Source organism: Achroia grisella, unplaced genomic scaffold (genome assembly GCF_030625045.1).
Source record: "Achroia grisella isolate CSIRO2021 unplaced genomic scaffold, CSIRO_AGI_Agris_v1 utg2906, whole genome shotgun sequence".
NCBI classification, from domain to species: Eukaryota; Metazoa; Arthropoda; class Insecta; order Lepidoptera; family Pyralidae; genus Achroia; species Achroia grisella.
This window is the reverse complement of record NW_026712780.1, coordinates 167357-183879: the sequence shown is the minus strand read 5'-3', so window position 1 is coordinate 183879 and position 16523 is coordinate 167357. Positions and strand designations below refer to the sequence as shown.

At 32.3% G+C, this 16523-nt stretch overlaps 1 protein-coding gene across 1 annotated transcript in view; it reads left to right on the top strand.

Annotated features, from left to right (window-relative positions):
* The window catches only part of LOC131843234 (homeobox protein BarH-like 1b), a 67103-nt gene extending 50791 nt beyond the window's left edge, over positions 1 to 16312 (top strand). The window contains exon 2 of the mRNA XM_059191842.1: positions 15421 to 16312. Coding sequence (XP_059047825.1) covers positions 15421 to 15812 — 392 coding nt within the window. The 3' untranslated portion in view covers positions 15813 to 16312. The remainder of the gene's footprint in view (positions 1 to 15420) is intronic.
* Positions 16313 to 16523: the final 211 nt, after the last annotated feature.

The following is a 16523-nucleotide window of genomic DNA, read 5'->3' as shown; positions in this document are numbered from 1 at the left end:
TGATGGGCTGTCATCATAATTGTAAATGTATAGACAAAATATTCATTAGATTATATATATTATAGAACAATCTGAACAATAGATTCGGAAAAGAAGGTGAACCTATTTTTATTGAATATTTCTCAAACTAGTGTAATAAGTCATTGTATGCACCCAGATTGTAGTTGACGTACACATTTAGTTTTTTATTGTTTTGTTACTGTAAGGTACCTATATGGCAAATTGAAACAAACAATAAATGATTTCTAGACCACACGCAAAACTACCACCCGGCTCCCCAAGATGTTTCAATAAGTATAACACGTGAATACACTAGCACAGACTTCCATATTGGCAAAGCAATTTATTTATCTGCTACTTGGCAATCCTGACGCACAGTGTGAAATGATATAATGTCAAGAAGTCAAAAATCTGAATAAAAAAATCCGCTTCACTGGTGTAAATATGTCAAAAATGCGACAATATTCCAAGTGTCAACCGCTCGACTTGACAGTACCTAGGTTCACTTACATCAGTTTCTATATTTAAAATGGGAATTTCATTTATAAAATCAGGTACATAGGGTTGAAAATTCACTATGCATCTGTGCACGTATAATGGTTTTTATGCGACTGCAATGTCACTAATATATCTGTCATTGGGGCGTTTTGTTGTAGGTTTTAGTGCCGAACATGTGGCAGTGATTTGTTTAGACCGCACACAAAATGTTGTTTTTGTTATTATTATTGGCCGCCGAAATGTTTGTGATACAAGTTCTAAACGTTTCCATACATTAAATCGTCGTAAATGTCTTTATCCACATGCATGTTGATAGCCAACTAGTAGACGTCCCCATGATGCCGATTAATTAGATGCTGCTATAAACATCACCATTTGTGTTGAGTGTTTTCTGTTCACACGTCGCTAGTATCAAAATTTGTTTAGTCACTAACAGATACCGTAACTTTAAATATCAATTCTAGATAGCTATATCGTTGGCGTGGAAAGTAATGTATCTACTAATTATGAATTAGAAATACTAGTCTCAAAAATAATTTCGCCCATTAGATTTAAAAGATATATGAAAATAACCTTGAACAAACCCTTTAAACACTTGTTCTATAGGTAATATCAGATTATGAACTACAATGATTAATGTACCAATTACAATACTTTTTCTCGTTTATTAATGAATATAATCTCACCGTTATTATAATAGTAAAATGAGAACATTATTCAAACACATTGTGAAGTAGATATGTCGCCGCCTTACTCACTAAATAATTAGCATAAATCTTTCACAGCCGTTCGGAAATTACAACCGACGTCCCCAAATATTACGAGCGTACCCAGACAGCTCCTAATCACACTATTAAACGAACATCTCTCATGCCATCTATAAATACGTGCCCCATTCGCGGCCACTAAATAAAAAGCAAGAAACTGACAAATGTCCCCCTGTTCGCCGTCGGCTGCGTCCCACAGTCATATGTCTTTATTCTGTCTAATAACAATTTAGGCAATTATGTGACAAAAGGAAGTGTTTTCATCGTACGAATTTCTCTCTAAAGCTGGGGTGAGCGCAGTGTTGATCCCCTGAGGCAGTTCAGCCCACATTATTGGCGTTCAGTGATTTATATCCAATCACGTGGCTACTGTTTTGGATTGGGCTTTTTCGGGGCAGATTAATTCGCATTTCAAGGAATCTTTGTTTCATGTGTATACACAATTTGTTTTCATAACAAACCAGTTAATTTACAATATAGGTATATACAATTTAACATTTATAAACACAATAAAAACGTAACTGATCGCTGTCTGCACTTTATAAAAGATATATGAGAAAAACTGTTATTGGGATACTTTATCTACGTAAAAGAATCCGAATATAAGATTTTTTTAGCAATTTTGTCTGATACTGCTGCGTTTATACGAACTAATGAGCTTAACCATTTTCTTTGATGTAAATACCTACTTCACTTAAAAATTATCATTTCTTTTATTCCAACCAACAAAGTTATATGGGTACAAAGTTGCAGGCTCAGATAGTATATTTATAAATCACTGAATAAATCACAGGGCCTAAACAATATTTTAAAAAGTTCGGTGAATCTAATCGATTAAGTAGTCTTATTGGATTGACGCCGTCGGTGGTCTGTGCGTTATTGCTTCAAGCGTGTCCAAAATGCAATCTTGTAGCGAAATTATTATCAAATCAACTGACAAATATATTAATAGACATTTAAAACATATATATTATATTTAAAACGTCGTAAAGACAGTAACATGTATGAATTGGTATAAATAATATATCGCTTCCTTTATTAATCCTAAAAATTCAGTTTTGTTGTAATATTATTCTTTTACAATATAACAATGATAAATTTAAAGTACATTTATTAAATTATATTAAAGTTACAAATATAGTTATTTTATTTTGACTTAGAGAAGTTTTCTCTCACGAATCAAAATATAACAACTTTTATGAATGAACGCGCCACCTAAGTTTTGGGCAAAAAATACAAACAGATGTTTGTATGTATGCTTTATTCAGAACATCATAAAATAAAACAATTTATACTCATATACTATAAATGCAATTTAATTCTTATTATAAAAATTCAAAGATATATGACTCGTTTTTCCAGGAGGTAAGCCACGCAAATAAATAGATTTTCCGCACAGTGGGCCTCGAATACCGTATGTGTACACAGTGCGCCGACAGATCGACAATCGCATAACTCTCGCAAATTGTTGTTAAACGCGATTTATGTCCAACCGCGCAACTGACTCGGCCCACTGTGGGAATACAAAGACAAACGTCTCGGATTACTACTGCTGAAGGGGAGACAAATGTCTATGACCGTTTCTTCATTATTTATCTGCTTTCGTATTGTATTATTGAAAGGAATTGGATTTTCAAATATCAATTCCACATATCTACGTCTTTCAAGTAACGATGCTAATGAGTAATCGGGTTTATAACAAAGCAACTAAAATTCAAAATTCAATGTACTTCATGTTACTAGATATTTTATGGCGGAGACGTGATCCAAACATCAAAATCTATAATTAATTACGACAAGTAGTAGTCGTGTGGATTATTTACGTGTTATTGATAATGAGAACGTAACTAAACAATGATAATTATTATATTTTTATTAGCACTTTCAACAATAAATATTATCTTAATTGACTAGTCTATCCTTGTAAAATAATTATCTAATATTGTTGTTTTAACTATACAAAAAGTAGTAAAGGAAAACATAAAATAAAGGAAGGTAATAAACTCAAGTGGTACCTTAGAGGAGACATAAATGGTTTGTTTTGACTACTTGGGACTGAAGAGGTAGTATAAAAAGTTATCAACAGCTAGCTCAATGAAACTTCAAAGTGAGCGTTTCGGCCGTTGTCAAGTAACATATATTTTTAGACTTTTTAAGTATATAGAATTATATATCCTTTACAATTATAAACATTTCTTAAGCTTGCACTTTGCACAAAATAGAACATAATATATATAATCATACACAAAATAGACCCATAAGTATAGTATGTTAGTTACATTTTTCGTTCGAATTAGCTATTTTAATTTCTTAAGTTTTAAAAGATGATCAACTCAAGCGTGTCGCTGTCAGCAGTAAAGATGTGCGTTCAGAGCAGGGATGGCAATCGTATGAGGAACCTTTTACTAATACAAGCTTCTTAATCTATGTCCTAAGGACATAGTCGTACAAGTTTACTCGAGATTGTGACCCACAAAAATCGCTCGAATTTTTTTTATTCCATATCATAAATACCTTATAGATCAACATACATAAGAAATAATAATAAAATATAAATTCAAATTGTCTCTATGGTCACGGCACTGACGATGGGAATCTGCCACGGTAGCGCCGATACAGATATAGAGCGTGGTCAGCATGTCGGTGGGAATTCGGGCAACAAACGATTTGAAACTCGCGTTATTACTCGATTCCAGGTGTGTCACCCTTAATGTCAGTATACTCCTGATTCGTATGTAGGCGGGACAGGTACTTTGCCGTGGTCGGTGTAGCAGCATGCAACAGGAAGTTGGGCCCAGTAAGTGCCGTGCCACAGTGATTTCGATTGGTCCTCTTTAAGTGCCTCTTTCTGTACGACTTTCTGACTGTCTGACGAAGCCATCATCGCCACGGTCATCAGTGTTAGCACACGTAGGAGCCATGTTCGGTGCCATCTTTGGCACACGCCATTATGGAATGAAAATCAAAATGAGCTATTGTACGAAATATTACCAGATTTCTTCTTTATTAAGTTGGCAGCCCTTGTTCTGTATGATAACCATAGATCGTTACACTGTCACGGCCTGTGCACTAACTGCCGGTGTACTCCACGCGTGCAACGTTTTTGTACAAAGTGTCGCGCTTTTTGCACCACTGGGTTTTTTCAACTAGCGAACTGCGGAACGTATTTTTGAATTCCAAATGCACTGTGGTCTATTAAGCGCCTTTGATTTACGTTTGTGATATATTTAAAATATTTTGGCGCCTTCTTTGAGAGCGCCGCTAATGATTACTGTAATTTTCTAGCATATGTCCTGTATTATTTATAGATTTATTATCAGTGAAGATACAAAAAAAATTAAGAGAAATGTAAATTATTCATATTTATGAATATTGTAAAAAAGTTATTTATGCAGTGGTAAACTTTAAAAACACAGTCATACCTTCTTTTTTAAAGTTCAAGGCGCCGAATTTGAGACTTCACATGCTCGCTATTTGCTACGCGTGACCAACCGCTTATACTTAGAGAATGATTAGTTTTTTTTTTAATTAGGCACAAACTAATATAATCAATAGTACCTAATACTAAAATAAGTTAAAATTTAAACAAGTATGAATAAATAAATTTCTAAACTAGTATACTAAAATTACATATTATAAATTTTTATGTCTAAAGTATCTTTAATAAGATATTGTAAATTAGTGTCAATTGGTTTAAAAATACTACAGCCTATATACGATTGTTACGCACGATATGTCAGACATTAATATAAAAATAATTATATTAATATGTAGCTAACTAAAACTGTAATTATTTTAATGTGCCTACATTCGCATAATTAAATCGTTATATAGTAAAGCAGGTACTAATCTTGGTAATGTTAACAGCAATAGACAATAATAGTTCACAACAATTAGGTACAGCAACAGTGCCGCGTCATGTCAAGACAATGTTGGCTAATTTATGCCATACTAATTGTTCATAATGAGACATTGTGTTGTTCTGGCGTGGGCCCAACGGCCGCGCACTTATATTTGAGATTATGTTGTTGCGATCAATCAAATGTTTATCTTAATTGGTCGTTACATCTAAATGTTTATTTTAATTGGTAGTTAGATCACATTGAAAATTTATATAGTACATATATACTAATCATGTTAATACCTAACGTAGCTATATGAAGATATAAAAATCATTATCTAAGTTTCAGGTAAATTAAATGATGCTTTTCCGTATTGAAAATAGACAACTAAAATAAATTGCCTTTATAAATACCGTAAAGTGACCACTGTGTCTTCTTATAACAGTGCTGACCTAAGTATAAGTATATTAATGTATCTAATAGATAAACTGGTGTGTATTTATTTGTTTGCTATCACAGATTCAGATTCCTATAGGTATTAGATAGGTATTATATAATATCATTTTCAACATATCAGGTTCGAAATTTTAAATTTAATGGAATAAAGAATTACATAAATATAACAATAGAGTATACAAGTTTGTAGCTTCTTTTTATGATACTATGTATGTAGGCAGTGCCCAGCATAGATTTGTAACAATACCAGTAATTTTAGATCACTTGGGGTTCAAATTCCATAATCTATTATAAAGTGAACCGTTACACCAATAAAATGTGCGCCAACAACATTCACTTGACTAATATTTAGATGTTGTTAGTTCTACCTTATAACTTCTACTACTGTGAAAACTGTAAAAGTTAATAGGTTTCGGTATATTCTAAAATAATGAAACAAAGTAGTATACCGAAAACTAGCCTCCTATAAAGTGCTGCATTAAAAAATTACCATTAACTTACACGCTTATTGGTTTTCATTACATTTGGGTTGCAAAATATTTGAACGCTACCAAAACAACACGAATAGAAATCGTCAAAAACCCTTACGGTCTTGGAAATATATGTATAACAGGTATATAGGTACGTAGTTCAATAAATCCAATATCGTAACATTTTTACAGTGATGCTGCGATAAAAACGATCTAATCTCAGATCAACGGGGCGTAAAACCAGAAGCGATACGTGTCGCGGTCCGCACCCAAAAATCACGCCGTGTGAACAGCGCCCGTGAGAATGTGGTTTTCTTACTACCCACATTATTGTTATATTAAATAAACTAATTTCATTTATATTCACTAGAGCAGTGGATCTATAATGTTATTTATGTTCTGCAGTCTTCGAAAAGACTCTGCTGTTTTATTTAATTTGTTCATAAAACAAATTAATGGAATAAAACGACCTCGGTGGTCTAGCGGTTTAGCATACCGCTTTACGTCCGATCGTCACCGGTTTGATTCCTCACACGGTACAAATATTTGTATTTATGAGTATGATTGTTTGTATCGATCTGGGTGTTTTTATGTCTATGTACGTATATACAAAGAAAACTGTAACTCTGTATTTAAATCAGTTGTCTAGTAACTACCCATAACACAAGCTCTGCTTATCTTGGGACTAGATAGCATTGTGTGAATTGGTTAGTTAATTAATAAAGTAAATTGTTGATTAAATGTTGATTAATTTATTTTTACATAAGCGATCATCACGGATATTACGCCTTGCTATGATTCGAAATTTGCCATGACATAAATAGGTAGAGTCTATCTAATAATTTAGGACATACAACAACAAAAATGAATAAATCATCTAACAATATAAGACAAAATTTAGGCGATTACCACCCACACAATATCAGACAAGCAAAATAACGCCATTTATAACACAAATATAAAATAAATGCTTTTAATGTTCTTCTATTAATAGTACATTGAAACCATTTGCACTCCATTATCGTAATTATCTAACAAATAAGTGTACATTGTCATTGTCTAAGCTCTTAACATTCAAGTTTAACAAAACCACATAAGCAATTAAAGGGCAGAAGCCAACAAACAGCTTACAAAGTTTAATAAGTAGCTAACATAATTACGTGCTCATGTAACATGTACAATGTTCATTGCTAAGACATAATTAGCCAACTAAACCACTCAAGACACCTGATCATTTTCTCATTAGCTAGACCAAAGTACGCGCAAGAAGTGTAAGACAACGTTTTTTTCTTTTACCGCAGAATAATAGACGTGAGTTTCTTGCCTGCGAAGCCGTTGATACATTTTTATTATGAACTAACTGAGCTGACAGACGTTGAACTGTTTTAACTATGAATATTCAATTCGTAACGCCAAATGCGTGACTGATAATTAGGAAATTAAGAAAACTTATCAACTACGGTCAGTTTTCTAAAATATTCCAATTTGGATAGATTAAAATGAATATAATGGTAATAAATTAAAAACAGCTTGAAATTTTCAAAGGAATTTGACAAAACACCAGTAAGGTATAGCAGTTAATAACAATCATAGACTGACACAGTAAAATAATATTGTAAATAGGAAAGACATAGCATGACTATGCATGTCTTCCCCATTTACAATATGAATGATATGAAGCATTGTAAACTTATTTGAATAGTCTTTTTTTTTTAATAAAACATATTCCGATACAATCTAAATTTATTTTGGCATCGATACCAAGAAACAACCGCAAGCCCGCAATGGAGTAAATCGGCCACGAATAATTCGTTTCGATTTGAATGCTCACTCATTTGTCAAATTGGTTGATGCATATTTTTTATGGTGTTAAGAAATATTGTTTTTCTGTTTTAAGCAGATATATTGGCGTGAAATGAAAAAAAAAATTGTAAATACGGTTAGATCCACAGTATAACATCGAAAGAGAGAGAGAGAGAGAGAGAGAGTATTGAGGATGTTAAAACGTTCTAAGAAATGATCTGTCCATTTTGTTGAGACAAAAGCGATCCCTTATTTAAACGCGCGTTATTTCACTTTGTTGCTGTTTTTGTACAAATATTTGAAAGCAATAGCAAGAAAAGCTAGTTAAAATTATAATCATAACTTAACGGTAAAAATATTATTACACAAAATACTAAAATAAACATACACTATTATTTATAGTAGTATTATTATCTTAAACTATTTCTTGATATATTTACATACACAAATGGTTCTATAGAACGTTCTTGTTACAAATATTATATCAAGGTTAAACATCATTGACTACCTACTTAAGTTTACTAAAACATACAATTATCAAAAAACAACACTTAACCGGATACTTATCTCTAATTAAGAAGCCCAAACACAGTCATGGGCCATTTTGTGTGCGCGACGCGACAGTCGCGCGTTTGTCGCTCGCCGCCCATCCGCGCCACTAAATCACCCGTGATGGGAATCCACCCGTTCAACCGTACACACTTTGTGGGGATATGTTTTGATAATGCCGCGTAATGGCTGAAAAAATGACTCGTGTCTCCTTAACTCGATGCTATACTGCTTTTAGAATTACAAGATCCGAAATAAATAAGTCTGGAATGACAGTACCTACCTGACAGACTGCTATGTCTGTCTGAAATCTAAAATAATAATAAACATACCTAGTAAATAATTATATCAACTGTTGCATGAATTTTATACCCTTATCATAGGATATGTACCTAGGATCATGTCTTAAACACAATATTACCGCAGTTTAATTGGGATTCTTGATTTAGATTTTTAGACCTAAATAATTGAAAAATATGTATATGTATTCATCACCAGATAATGATTTTCTGGTTTCCACTTAAAGATTTAAAACTTTGTTTCTATTCATATGAACATTCCCGTTCTTTAACATGCATCATCACATTGAAGATCATAAGCAGTTATTGTATTTCCAAATACTCAAAGAAGTAAGATTTAGTACATTATGCATATATGTGACGATATCTTTCCATCAGATCGTCTATCGACTTCATTACCATTGCAGTGGTATAAAATACATTGTTTGCCTTTATGTACTTTACCGAACATGAATACTTCTTTGTCAGTGCAAATATAAATGTAATATGAGAGTTAAGATCTCCTTTGGAAAGTACACACTCTATCCTGAGGAGATAAAAACCATCGCTCCTATGAATATCCTTCAATTCTTGTTTATAACGGACCTAGACAGCGAAATGTAAAACAAAGAGCCAGCATTTCTCTAGGTCGCAGGGCTACAGATCTATAACACCTAGTAATAACACAAACCCCTCCGTAAAAAAAAGGATTAAAGTCTGAACCACACGAAATAATATATATTATCGATACTAAGTAGGGTTAATATCTATACGTAGGTACGAGTACATAACGTTGTTAATGATCAATAGAAACAGTATGAAAAATGTGTGTCATTACTTTTGTTCGCTCATTGCTATGCATACTAACTACTATTTTGTTCGGTTTTATTCACACCTGCTTATTACAACCACTTTTTGTAATTGTATTACGAACGAACATATAGTTTGCATTCTAATTAGAAAGATACAATCAAATAATGTTTTCGATTACAAAATAAAAATTAGATGACTGTCCAAATAGATTTCATTTTGTAATTAAAAGGTCAAAGAAGCTTGTTGGTCAATGATCTACCTAATGGAAATTTGTAACCAGTTCCATGCATAAATGTCAGCATGGACATCACTGGACGCACATGAACCCCGCACTCATACTTTGGATTTCAGGATTGGACCACCAAAGAATAATCATTTTTGTTCGAAAAAGAGTGCATGAAACTATGTATTAAAAAAAGTTAAAATACCAAAAATGGAAACTCTGGCCGGTCTTAGATTTTGTGATATTACGTTTCAATTTAAGTAATACCCATAAAGAGCCCAGACTTTCAACTCTTAAAATTTGACCCGCTGTGACAAGGGGCCCACCCCACAGGAGGGGGTAAAAAGGACTAAAATTGGTATAACGTAATTTATGAGTGGGCCAATTAACTAACATACTATTCCCATCCATAAATTAACAATTTTTTTTATACTACGATGGTGGCAATCCAGCATACGGCCCATCTGATGGTAAATGGTTACCGTAGCTTATGAATTATTTTATTAAAATTACCTAGCGTTTTCCTCCTTCTTTAAATGCCAAAATGCCATTACTCGTTTTTCAACTGAAATACGAGTTGCTAAGCAAATCGCTGTCGATCACAATAAGTGTGACATTAGGATATTATCACTATGAATGCATTATAACTGATCGGGGAATGTCATAATGCAAGAAATAGATTACAGTCATATTTTTACGCAAACAATAACAGTTGAAACTAAAAAAATCATAACATATACTAAAAATTCTGTTTTAAAGCTCATACGAATTCAATCGATCTACATCAATCAAGTTCTTTAAAATCCATTGGTATTGGTAAACTACCTACGCGTATATTCGGTTTCGCTATGCTTTTTCTGCGCACAATAGAAACGGACATGAGAAAAAGACTTTTTCTGTTAGATTCCTTATGCAGGGTTCCGCATAACAAGGCGTACGATAGGAAAAAATTAAGTATTTAGAGAAAAAACTTAAGCAGGACATTCAATTTGTGATCGTTAACGCGCTGTATACAGCTTTTGTTCAAACATCACGAGCACTAAAGGTGTAACTGTAGGTGTAGTGATTTCTGGCGAGCAAATATAGGGAGAAATTTTCAATCAATTAAATATAATTTTTCGTCCTTTTTATAAACAGTAACTTCAAACTAATATTAATATACTTAATATGAATCCTATGCATATGGTAGCCTATGTTAACAATCATTATACAATCTGAATTTGTTTTGAAGTAAAATTAGCAATCACTGATCATTATAGTTTTAATTTAAATAATATATTGAGCATATCGTGAATTTAGCATCATCATTATATCATCCTCCACTAGTGCCCCGTCAGTGTAAACCTATACGCAGGCGAGTACAGCATTCCATTATCATCCAGAAAAAAACATCATCCATCCTCATAAATTTTCCTTATTGTTACTAAAATTAGAAGGATAAATAATTTCCGGTAACAAGTGTATACACACCTTTATAACTTCTTAAACATTATTAGCTACATGCGTAAAACGTGCGTATCGATCTGTATTGGATTCAACTCCATTCATTATATCAAAGCAGAACAACTAAACTTTTTCAAAATACAACAAAAACACAAGAACACAATCACTTGCTTCTTTACAGTGGAAAGTTGTCTCTTCTAATCATACAAAAAGAGCAATGTACTTATAATAGCTACGCTAACAAGTATTTTCTATAAAATCAATGTATAGGGTCCTGACTTGGTCCTCACAAACCTGGTTCCTACGTGATGCTATTGAAGAATTAATTAAGTAGCCAATCCTAAGCAACAATATAAAAAGACGAGTTTTCAAGTACCTATTGAATAAAAAAAAACCTTTGAAATATTAGTAACAAAAAGTAGATAACATAGTAGTCTAGTAAGTCGGTGGTAGCTTATTTAGGCCTCATTGCAAAAAATATAATATTTAGAAAATTAAGAGAGCTGACTCCGCCACCTTTTGGGATATATAGCTGAAACAGATAGTTGGTAGTCTCTAAAATAGAGTGATGGGATAAACGGCAGGTCGTACGGACAATAAACTGCCTTTTTGGTTCATAATGATAACATTATAACCTACATGTAGGTTATAATATTAATTAAAATATACTATGTGTAAAAAAGAAATTGAACAATTGCATAAAACTAATAAATTCTATATTTATACGTTAGACTTTCATGATTTGAATACAACAATGAAGAAAGTAATATAACAGTAACCCAAAATTTTCCTGTGATCGATATTTTAAACGCTTTACATTGATCTACGCTTAGATTAAGATTTAGATTATTAACATTTTAATATCATAATATTCTTATGACTATAATCCTATTATAAATAATTTTAAGTATAATTAGTAGGTATTTAAGTATCTAAAGCTTAAGATCTATCGATATCTTATTAATTACCTGACGGAAATGGGTAATAGGTAGGTATGACAGTATAATTAATGCAAAAAATAGCAATAAAATATTCTAGACGTCGCGTCCGTTGAATAATAATTCGAGTAGATTTCTTATTATCGACAAGTAACGATCGACGCTAGTGAGGGGGAGGGGGGGGGGTATTAGTAACAGGGATTAAGTAGTGCATTGCATGCAATATGCTATGTGATATAGACCTCCTCCTTGGAAACCAAGCTGGATGGAATGGAGCGTAAAGTCAATCGACTTCATGCTCATTCTATCATACTCCTTGATGCCCTGTTAGCCGTATACCGTTAGCGAAGACACCACACCATACCATTATCATCCAATAAAAAAAAACATCAATGCTATATGCGTCACAGTCACAATTCACAGAGCCGTGTCCGATTAGTGATTTTTTGCCAGCGACCTAACGATGTCTGTTGGACGTAGCGCTTTTTTGGCAGTTTTGCTGTTTTATACAGTCCTAATTGAGGTTCTGATTCGCTAAGGATGCGATTAGGCCATGATTAATACTGCTGATGTGCCATTTTGGTGCTGACGGTATATTACATGTATTTTATAAATGAATTGGCAATCTTCTGTAATTCTTAAATTGAACGTGACGGTGACCGAAGTAAATCGACGCGTAATAAATGTGATTGCATTTAAATTCAAATTAGTGTTGGGGTATCTGAACAATAACTAAGTTATTGTTTTTAATTGAGTAGATTACGCGGGCACTAATGAGGTAAACATGCATATACAAGATATAGTAGATTTATAATTACAAGATCAATAATGAAGTACGTTCTTTTTTTTCGCCCCGTGGTACTGCTATCGTTGTTATAGTGATATCTATTTTTTAATTATGTACTATGTTCTAGTGTTTTCTATCAGAAACAATTCTCAAAATCAATTACGTCATTTCAAGTAAAAAAATAGAAAAATTTATAATATCAGTTTAGTTACAAAATAATAATAAGGATAGGAATATGCAAAGACAAAAACGACTAGTTAAAGAGAGAATAAATTACATAATAAATAATACAATAACATTTGTCACTACGTAATATTTACAAAATAACAAAACAGGATTACAAAATAATAAAAGTTACATCAACATTCACATGAATTCATTTCACATGAGTAATATATAAACGATATGAGGTAAACCATTAGTTTTGTGCCTAAAAATATTTTCAATTTACCCTTATGGAGTTTATTATAATTTTTCGACCACTAAAGTATCAGTTAAACATGCGGTCCGTCTCAAAGCATGATATTTTCTGTTAAAAATTCCAATGATTCGACAATGCATAGGCAGTTAAACTAACGACACAGATCTTAAAGTGTAATGTGTTATTTTATTAATTTCTGTGGTTTACCACACAGACTTGCGAATACCGGTGTGGTAACATCTCAAAATATATCTGGAGGTCGCGTTGGTAATGATTCTTTTTACGAGCACAAAATTAAATAGCAGAGGTTATGCTATTACAAGTGTAAACATTTTTAATGAAACATTAACGGGATTACAATGTGTGGGTTTTGGTAATATCTTTTTGAATTTGCTCTGCAACTCAAATAGCATAACTTATAGTATCTGGTAATAGTCGGCTATATACAATAATGGGCATGAGCATTTCAATATATGTGGTGATTCCGAGCTATATGTCCCCAAGTATTATTTCCCCATCACCATGCAAAGTATATTGTATGGCGATAGAGGCAAAGGCAGACAGATGTTGACACACACGTACACACAGAAGTTTTAGTACAAGGCAATTGCTGCATAAAAGAATCTTGTTTTTGTAACTTATACCTAATGTTCAATTAAAACCATGTTTTATATAATATATTTTAGCTACATTAAAAAAATTATCTCTATATGTGTTTAAGTATAAGTATAATTTCATTTTAGATAACAATAATAAATATGTTTTAGAAATGTATGTGAAAATTAATATCCTTTCACATGTTTTCTAATTGCTAATAATCTAATAATAAAACGTATTTATTAATAATTATAAGATTTCTTTCTAATTTATTACAACTTATAAGTCAATTTAAAAAGCATTGTGAAGTATAGTTGAGACATTAAAAAAACATCAATCGTATTTCATACTGTTTTCAATCAATCAACTATGTACATGAAGTTGTTTTCTCTAAATACTTAGGTATAGTAAAGAAACGACTTTGTCAAAAATAGTAATTGAGTATATGTACATAAATAGGTTTCACAAATTCAATATTAATAATAATACAAATTCAGTGTTATACTGACCTGATTAGTTTTCATAGAAAATAGTCGTTCATTTAGCCTGAGTAGTTGACATTCTCACTGGTTGGCTATTTCTGGCTGTTCTGGCTTCTAATCTATGCTGTCTATGATAAAGGCGATGCCATTCATGACTTCATGCCATTAAGGATGAAGATCGACCTTCATCATTGGTAGTAGATGATGGTGAAATCCCACTTTAGCTGCAACAACGAGGCGAACTGAATGTTTGATGATACTCTGGTATAAAATATTCTCTATATATCTAATAAATTACGGTAATATGAAAAACTTTATCAAATATTAATAAAAACGCTGAACCTTAAAAAATATGCTAATTACACTGAAGCAATTATACAAAACACAATTTGGATGCATGAAAATATTACATTTAAAGTAGGCCACCGACTACCGGATATTCCGATAGCTCCATTGTTATACATATCTTCATTTCCGTTATGTTTATTAGAGCTATAAAAGGAAAATTGGATTTCTAGCCAGCGTAAAAACTGATAGTTTCCCGTAAAATTGCAATTAGCTGCGATAGAGAATCGAGCTATCTAATATTAGGTATATTAACAAAGTTACATTGATTGTTTTACTGTGTTAAAACCATTTTAAAACAGCCCGTATGTGATTGTGTGCTCGTTAAAATGTAACGATTCTGGGTGTGTTTTATTATATGCTTTACGACAGTGAAATAACATTTTAGCGCTGCGGGCACTTTATTATAGTGTCATAGACTCGAATAATGTTTTAGTGCCTGATAACGACTCGGACGCAACCATTTTATCTATAAACCAAACCCTCGACTTTCCATTTATGATATGAAAGGAAACAAGATCACTTTCTGGTTTATAGACTTGGTAAAATTGAATTAGTCGGATTTTTGATCCATAAATTGATCATAAAAAATCAATTAATAAATTCTTAATTGGTAATACTGAGTACAAATTAATTTGAATATGTCAGAACGATACAATTTGTCTTTTTTTATTTATTTTATTAATATAAGTCGTTATATTGTTTCAGATGGTCAGTCAAATCACTTGAATCTCTTCAACTCCAGACCACAGCCGAAAAAGAAGAGAAAATCACGAACAGCTTTCACAAATCATCAAATATTCGAATTGGAGAAACGGTTTCTTTACCAGAAGTATTTATCGCCGGCCGACAGAGACGAGATAGCTAGTTCCTTAGGACTCTCCAATGCCCAAGTAATCACATGGTTTCAAAACAGACGAGCAAAACTGAAGCGAGATATGGAGGAACTCAAAAAGGATGTAGAGAGCGCTAAAGTACTCTCGGCGCATAAGAGTTTCTTAGAAAACGTGACTGATTTGGGAATACTGAAGAAGAAAGCCATGAGTATAGGTGCGAGCGAGGAGGCGGCTACAAATCTTGTCGTGAATGCGTCAAAATGAAACGAGGCGGCGCGGGCGATCGCGCCTAGTGCTAACTACAATCGTCGCGTACTCGATTATTAAATCGATTTCGATTATGAACTTTATGTGCAACACTATTTAATTTTCGAAACAGACTCATTAGTGACGTTAGCTCATCCCTTCACTAATCTAGAATAGTCAAGTACATCACTATTTAAATATAATTGTAAATAAATACATACGAGGTTGTAGTTTATCGTTGTACAAAATACATTATGAAGAAGCTTCGAAATAAATGTGATAGTTGATTTTATTATTTAAGTACTTAACATTATATAGAGATACTATAATTATTTATTGTGGACAGGTTGTTATTGTCTGGCATATAGAAATAGGTATAGCAATGTTTAACCAGTGAAGAAAATAATTTATTATCTTTTTATATATTAGAAATTAATATTTACTTTTAAAAGTGCAATATAAAAATACAAACTTTGTTTCTATAGACCAGCGATATTATACTTGCAAATCCAATTTTGTACATAAATTTTAATTGTAAATGTAGATTATTAGTTTAAAATTATTCTACTAATTAATGTTTATAAAAAGTTGTTGAATAAATGTAAAAACAAATATGTACTTAGTCTAATTTACGATTAGTAATTTTGCTAATTTTAAATTAGTTAGAAGTGAAATTTTTTACTTAAAACTTTCCAATATTAATAAAGTGACTATTAGTGTAATGTTATC